At 31.0% G+C, this 8,757-nt stretch overlaps 1 protein-coding gene across 1 annotated transcript in view; it reads right to left on the reverse strand.

The window, feature by feature from the left end:
* Window positions 1-7,474, reverse strand: part of LOC142338301 (melanin-concentrating hormone receptor 1-like) — a 35,450-nt gene extending 27,976 nt beyond the window's left edge. The window contains exon 1 of the mRNA XM_075387986.1: window positions 6,904-7,474. Within this exon, the coding sequence (XP_075244101.1) occupies window positions 6,904-7,126 (223 nt within the window). The 5' untranslated portion in view covers window positions 7,127-7,474. The remainder of the gene's footprint in view (window positions 1-6,903) is intronic.
* Between the last annotated feature and the right edge of the window lie 1,283 nt (window positions 7,475-8,757).

Genomic DNA, 8,757 nt, shown 5'->3' on the forward strand with positions numbered 1-8,757 from the left:
GATAATCCCTATCTCAAAAGATAGATAAAGGCAATATTTTTGAGACCTTACAAAATAAGCAGAAATTCTAAATAATTTATAAATTTGCACTTTTCAGAAAAGTTATGACTAGCAGTTATAGAATCTCGGCAGACACCTGAAGTTGCACATAATGTTCTATCTGATAAAATGAAAAAGGATGCATAAAAATTGAAAAATGAAAAGTTATCCAGGATGTAGCCTCAGTTGAACATCTGAATTTAGCAAAGAAAATATTCTTTAGTGCCATCTAGTTCATAAAAATAAGATTTTTTTGTCTTCAAAAATAGACAAGTTGTTTTGTCTGTTCCACAGTTTTATAATATCAGTAGCCAATTTGTCCAGCAACAATTTGTTGCACCAAAGAAAAATGACATCAAGGATTACGGAAAGACATTACGCCCCTGCCAAATAGAACTTGAACTGGATTAACACAAATTCCACAAAATGGCATCTTTTTTGATAAATGGTGACAAATTTCTTCAACATATACCATATTTTGTGATTTTGTGGATAATAAAAGTTTAAGACTGTTGAACATGGTGAAAAAATTTGTCACTACATTCCACAATTTAGCTTGTGAGTATGTTTTTGGTAAAATAAATTCACCTTGAAAGCTAGTTGCAATTGCCGCCCAAATTCTATAACTGAATTTCGTATAAAGGCAAAATTGTTTTAAATTAGCTGTTGGAAAATTATCAAAATACAAACGTTTTTCTTCATAATCGCAAGGGACAGGAAATACTAGCGACAGGAAATGAACAAAGGACTGAAGAACAGTTTTATTTCTAAATAATGTGTCTGAAAACCTAACAGTATATAGTTTTGCTGCAGTTTGAGTTTAAACCAGTGATGAAAAAAATGATATAATTACTGATTACTTATCATGCAGAGGGATTTTGCAGAAACTAATCATTTTTGATCATCTCTCATACAGAGGAAATATTTTGAATTTGAAAATGTGTGATCACTTTCTAATCACAGAAATTGTTCAGAAGTTAATGAAGCTACTCATTCCTCATCAAAACGTCCAATATACGTCAAACTACACCGTTTTTTGCCAGCTTTACAAGTTGCTGTTTTCAAAAATTCTCCAAAGAATTGATAAATAGTTATAGCAGTTCCACTTAACTATTATAAAAAAATTTTTAAAATAATTATAGCTTATATATAAATTGTAACTTCTAATAAATAAATTTTTGGTTCAAACTACAAGTTTTATACAATGTTAATAAAAAATGTATTATCTTTAAAAAATAATTCAATGTAGTTTGTATAAATATCCACTATGTAGTTTGAAAATTCTGGCGCTGTTGGCTCTCTTAATTGTTATCAAAACGTCATTGAACTCGGATTATTAGGTACCTAAATGAATATTAGTTATTTGCTTATCAGTGACTTCTTAGGGGCGTAGAGTGAAGAAAATGAATGGCGCAAACTGCGGACCATAGTAATTTGGAAATGTGAAGTTGGCGTGTTGTGGAATGTGGCGACAGAAAGTTGAAGCCAATCCCAAACAATTTTTTGTAATCAAATTTCACATTTTAAGCCTATTTCACATTTTTAGGGAACGATGCGTGAGTGAAAACAATAACGAAGAGACACTTGTCTGAAATGGAGTAAATCCAGAAAGTCTTTTTCATTTGAAATATTTATAGTTATTAGCTAAATTAGGCAAATACGTGTCCCCAGTTTTGTTTATCATATACATCTCCTCAAGCAATTGCAAGCAAACAAGAGGTGCATATTCAATGGCAAACAAGAATTTTGATTGTTGAATGCAATTTGCGAACAAAGAATTTTTGTTTTCTTTTTATTGGCGGTTCTTTTATCTGTAGGCTTCAAATGAGGAGCTACCAAATTTTTATATGTCAAAATAATTGTTTGATATTTTTCGTTATTATAAAATTCGTAGACGAGAAATATTTGAGTCGAAACTGCGAAAAGTTTCAAATATAATTTTACTCGCTTTTTTGAAAAAGAAATTTCATTTTTTTAATTCTTATTCAATAACACCTATATTATACTTCTGTACAAAAATATTGTTCAGCCCGACACTCGCTCAACACAAATAAACATGGTTGTGTAGCTTCCGAACAACAATTTATTTGAAGGGGTGGAACATCTATTTCGCTTTTGGTACCCAATTTTTTCGCATATTCTTGCTAGCTATTTGTCTTTTGCGCTTTTTAGGGTTCTAAAACATGAAAGACTTTAAAAATTGCAGGCTAAGAAATTATTTTCGAAGCTTTTAGAGTTAGCTCGCTTATTTATATAGACATTATTTGGCTAGTCCAATTGACTATTTTTAAACCCCTTTCCGAGTATTTTTGAGACCTTTAGCTGGCCAATTTTTTTGACTCGCTGGCCAATTTTCGACTTTCCTGGACTTCAATTTAAACTTTGAGATCCTAATGAAGAGATACAAGAGTCTGACTGCTTTAAAACGTGTCATAATCATAGTTCTCAATTAGTACTGATGTTCCATTAGCAATTAGATTTGACCAAAGTTGCGATTGACTATCCTTCAGGTCAAAACATTTGCAAAGAATCGGCTTCTTATGAGTAGAAATAATCTACAGAACGTATTACAGTGTACAGTGTACATGACTTTGAGAGACGTGAAAAAGTTTCAAAATTTTCTCTGGATCCAGCATTGAGGCGAGGTGTTACAAAAACACTACAAGGTCTTCATTGGTCGAGCACTATCACAGCAAAAAAGGATGTCACTCAATTATTCAAATTCTCAAATCACAAAAACGTATTCACGATAAATAGAATTCTGTTAACTAATTCAGTTAGTTAGTGAAATATTCATGAGTTATTTAACTATAATTGAAATTCAACTATTCCGCTTGTGAACATTCTTAGATTCCTTCCACTAAGTCTAAGGATATAATTAATACAACTTTTCCATAAAAGTACGCTATACTAGTTCCCAAGAGATAGAATTCGTCTTTTTTCACGGTATCGCCCCTTGTCAGTCTTGTAGTCGTTCAGACTGTTTCGAGCTCAAAAATGGTTCAATTGAAAGTGGAAATGGTCAATCTGTTAAAAGGACAATTTTATGACGTAAGCGGAAAAAGATATAGCTGACAATTTACTACTCTATCTTGTAAAAACGTCTCTTCACTGAGCGTGAAATATTGTAACTACAGTATATCTTCAGTCACATTTGAAGTCTGACTAAAAGTCTAGAATTAAGAGCCCTGAGGGAGGTTATTTTTACCTTTTTTTCAAGTGGGCAATAGTTTTAATCAAAGAATTTTGCTTTCGCAATTAATCGCAAGCATGCGTTATGTATATTTTTAACCTCAAAAAGCTATATAACTTCTACTGAAAATGAATAGCGATTTTTAAAATATGCGCATAAATCATTATAACACAAAACTTTTGAAAAATTGCACCCCTTAAGTGATAAAGTTTTCGTGGCAAAATTGTAGTCCTCGAATTTTTTGTTATGACAAATTTGTTAAAATTGGACTTAAAATCAATTAAACACGGCAACCAAACTTTCACAACTTTTTAAAATTATGAACTAAATGCTTCATAAAATAAAAGTTCTATTATAAAAAAACTTTTTGTCTAGAACACAATAGTCAAAACAGGGACTTTGGCTTTTTTACAGTTCGTAGAGATGAACATTGAGCAATTAAATTTCAATTATGAGCAGTTGAAAACTAGAGGTCATGTGGAAAAAGTGTTTAAAAATCAGCTCTGCATGATAAAACTTCGCCTTGCAAATTTAATAAAAATTTCTAATTCAAAACAAACAGGATGACACTAATAGTGACCTCTAAGCAAACAAGTTTTCCACTGTCTTTACTCGTCACCCGGGAGTTGCATCAAATTAGCGATAATTTATTGTGTTGTTCATTTGAACAAACCAACCTAACAAGGAATGAACAAGGAGGCTCGGTAATGTGTGTTTGCACATAATGTTTCGGCCCCGCTTAACCACGTTTTTGACTTAACCACCGCACAAATTAAGGAAGAGATAGAAAACTTTTAAAAATTCGTGTATTGTTCGCAAATAATTGCTGTGTCCATTTTAAAAATGGCTTTAAACTCAAACCACTGTAAAAATTTAAAAATTCCTCTTGAGAAGGCTGATGATACCGGCAAATGGAGACTGTGAGAAGACTAACAACAAAATCAAATAAAAACAAGCATTAAAAACTCAATGGCTACCTTTATATAAAAACTTAAAGGCAAAGTCAAAATAGCATCAGATAAAAACTGAACTAAATTTCACTAGACAAAGCATGGACCTGTTGTTGTTGAGAAGACTTAACAAGTAGAAAAAAAACATTTCGGGCAAAAACAGAAAAAAAATACGTTTATAGATATTGAAAACAACTAAATTCAAAGTCATGAAAACCTTTAGGTATAAACTGAAAATGGCTAAATTCTGCGAGAAAATGGCGAGAAAATGGCGAGAAAATGGCTTCGAAGTCTATAAAGTCATGATTTTTCTTTGAAAAATATTTTCCAAAATCAATTCCGCCATCACTTAACGCCCTTAATAGGATAAGATATAAGACTTGTAATTCGAGTGTCACTAATTGTTTTCTCTAATTAACACTACATTCAATACAAGGCTTATACCACATTAAGGGCGTTTAATGAAGGCAACCAAAAAAACTTAGTTAAACTTGTACTAATTAAACTTGTACTATTAATTAAATTTGCCAAAAAACAGTTATTTGTTTGATAAAACATTAATGAAGACTCCTTTCCAATTCATTTGAAAGAGAATGAAATAATTGATGATTTGTTTTTGCTAAAAAAATCAATATATCAAAAATAATTGATGAATTTGGATGCGTATCGAGTTACATTAGCGAAAAATCGTTGGTAATCAAACGAAAGCATATCATAGTTTCCTGAAGAGCTCATTAGATGGTGAATTGGAGCTTTCATTATTTGCACTTAATCAGAGGAGCAAAAAAAGAGAAATAGAATGCTGTCAATGTTCAAGATTTAAATTAGAACTTACAAATAATCTTTGTAGGAGCGATAAAAACATGAATTTTACTCAGAAAAGGAATATTCTTTCACCAAGCCTCATTTGTACTTAAATAGATCCTCGCATTAATTGAAGCTCTAAATTAAAGCAGATATGCCTGTAATTGGGATGAAAAATTCAAAACGTGTTAGAAATTACAGACGAGAGGTAAAATCCGAAACATTTTTCATTGCAAATAGCAAAGATGAGACCAAAAATGGCCCTGGTATTCCAGGCCAGCTGTTTAAAGAACTGTCATAGTTCCAAACGATTGCTTTTTACATTTTTGTGCAAAGGGAAATATAAATATATCAAAAATAATTAAAATATTTTTTGACAAAAATTGATTTAAATTAACGAAAGGCCGCTAAAATTTTAGTTCCGGAACCCTTTCTTAGCAGCTGGAGATAACAGTCAATATCTGAGTGACCGAAGGTTAAGTCAAAAGGTTAAATCAGAGGTTAAGTCTAGATATCAATTTGTACAAAGTGTGCTAAATTAGCATTTTTGTTACCTTTTCGATGAAAAATGGGAATTAAACTGAATTTTCAAAAACTACTAATATCTGAGAAACCCTAACTATTCATAAATGAACGATAACAACGAATGATGCTGCACTAATTGGAAATAATTTTTCCACATATTTCAATCAAAGCTTGAGGGGAGCTGCCGTAAAAACGGAACAAATATAGTAAAAGTCCGCAAGATTTTCAAAAAAAATCAAATTGTAAAAGTCGAATTTATATATGTATATATATATATATATATATATATATATATATATAGTTCATGTATATATATATATATATATATATATATATATATATATATTTATATAATATGTTTATATCTATATATATATATATAAATATATTATATAAATATATATATATATATATATATATATATATATATAAATATATATATATATATATATATATATATATAAAATAAAACAAAATGTGTGCTAAAAAAGTAAGAAATTGGAAGGGAACAAATAATGCTCCAAAATGTATATTTAGGATGTATGACTGATTTCGATAATGTAGCAAATAATAGTTAAATACATTTATCTTGTGTGCAAAATGGATATAAAAAATTTTAATCTATCCAAGATGGAAAGAAAATTTGACGAATGTAAGATAGCTCAATGATAATGAAATGAGAATCAAAATTTGGAGCAAATAAATCACATCGGAATCAGCAAAAAACAAAATCAAGGAAACCCTCATATTCCTGTAAATTGGTCCTGGTGGTGACTTTGAGTGGTAGTTCTCCGCAAAAAAAATGAAAAAAATTCAACGATTTGGTGCTAAATTATCTCAATTTTGGATAAATGAATATGAAATTAGCTAAATCTGAGAATCCCTAACACTGATAAAAGAATAATAACAACGTAGTGCTGCAAAATTGGGACATATTTTGTCAACAAATATAAATTTAAACTTGAGGGGAGCTGCCGTAAAAAGGGGACAAAAATAGTAAATGGGAAAAAAATAGTCCTCCAAAAATTTCACAAAAATTCAAATACTAAATTCGAAATTTTGAAATCCGCAACGTAAAGCACTCTAAGAACTTTCTAATGATATCACTCATATCTTTCCCCGCCAAATATATCAATACGACAAAATTGACTGAACAGAAAATGACTCTTCGAGTATATAGCTCCTCCTCCCCCATCGAATAGGTTCGAAACAAACAGTTTAAGGCGTTGCATTTGCTGACGAAGTCTGCAAAGATTTCAACAATTTGACTGACCACATTGATATAAATTTACTGTAAAAAAAACAAAAGACTTGGAGGCTAAAACTGTTTTTTTGATACTGTCATATTTGTAGAAAAATAAACAATTGCAAATAATCCTCAATTTGACTTACTTCTTTCTCCGAATGTCCAGTTGTTGTTGTTCATAGTAACATACGCACGAATTGGGATTCCGAAAACGTAAATAAAGTCATTCAAGGATAAACACAACACGTAAATATCCATTCGGCGCCAATTTTCACATTTTTTGCTAATAACTAGACAAACTATTGAGAAATTTAAAGTTAGTGCTACCACTGTAAGGAACGAATCTATAACGCTTTCGTATAACTCCATTTTAAGTATTTTTTTCGAAAAAGGTTCGAATGTTTTAAATGCTAATTAAGCCTCGGCTGCAAGAGAAATGGTTACTGAAATTATAAGAAAAACGAATAAGCAAATCTAATCTAGAGACCTCTAGTAAACAAATTGTTTTCTTTCAAGAGATAAGATGTTGACCTTGGGGATGATTGAATAAATAGCGACAGTAAAAGCAACAAAATGATTGAAAGGTGTTTTGAATTCACGCCTTGCCTTCCTTTTCTTTTTGGGATTTTTTTAAGGAAAATTTTACTTAGAGCTCTACGGGTAAAAATTTCATTTAACTTCCTGTTGAGCGTGCAATTAATTCCCACGGTTATTGAATGCGTCTGTCCATTTCGTTAAAAAAATCAGACTAATTTGTTTTGGTGCAATCTGATTGGCCAAAAATGGACCAAAGGTTGTGAATGACATTAAATTGAAACTGAAATGAAATTTCTTCAGGCAATTATATCGAGTGACCCACACTAAGCAGTTTAATATTTCTCAGACTGATGATAATTTGGCCTAAAAAATCGACGAAATCAAAAGAGAAAAAACTTCAATCAAATGTTCGTTTCTAATGATTAATATATGTTTTATGTTTTTTGATGTCGCAGTAATACTTTCGGCTTATCTGCTTTTACGTCAAAAAAATTTTCCATAGATCGATTGAGCTAATTTTAGGACTTTTTATTTATTCGATTTTCAGAGGACTTTAGATTAACTGGGGTAGTGTTCGGTCGAACTCGGGTGCAGGTTAAAAGAGGTTGCAGATTTGAAAAATGATGCTAATTATCTTACCTTACACCCTAACTTCAATAAAACTCCAATTTTTAATGTTCCAATAAAACTCGGTCTTAAATGAAAAGTTCCATATAATCTAAAAGTGGCGATTATTCAGCTGGTTTTTTCCTTTATTTATGATGAAAATACTGCTAATAAGGAAACCAAGGTAATAAGGTTTACCTATTAAAATGACGAGGTTACCACCTATAGGAATTTTGGCCTTCAGGTTTAGTTGATAAGAGAAAATGAGAACTTTTAACCAACAGCTAAATTCTGATTGGTCAACAAATCTCATCGGTCAAAATAGAACTATTTTCTTTCAACCATTAACATTGGGCATTGATCAGGTGCCGGTTTAAGTTCACTTTTTTGTTTTCGATCAAACCCTTTTCGGCTATTTCGGCGCTCACCTTTGAAACTATAACAACAGGTATACGTTAAACAGAAATGCGTTATTTTGTTATTAGTTTCTCTTTTTTAACTTCGGTCAATTTTTGGTCTCATAGTTTGAAGTTCCGGCTGAGTTTGAACTTCTGATCAGATTATCTTCGATAAAAAACAGCGCATTGAGCGCTTAAATTAAATAATATAAAAATAGGGGAGCACAAATCTTTAGATTATGATCTGTAACTTGTTTAATCGTTGCTAATTATGAGCTCGGACAACAATTGTTACTGATTGAGTGTTAAGGGAGCTCAGTCTGCGAGTTTGAAAAATTCCGTCTTTTTTCATGATATAAAATAATTGTCGGTTAGCAACAACGAGTGTTTCAACACGTCAGATAAAATTTTTCGTCTGACTTAGTGAAGAAACAATTTTCCCACTTATAATATAACCAT

This window comes from Convolutriloba macropyga, chromosome 4, assembly GCF_964194025.1.
Source record: "Convolutriloba macropyga chromosome 4, txConMacr16.3, whole genome shotgun sequence".
In the NCBI taxonomy this organism is placed as follows: Eukaryota; Metazoa; Xenacoelomorpha; order Acoela; family Convolutidae; genus Convolutriloba; species Convolutriloba macropyga.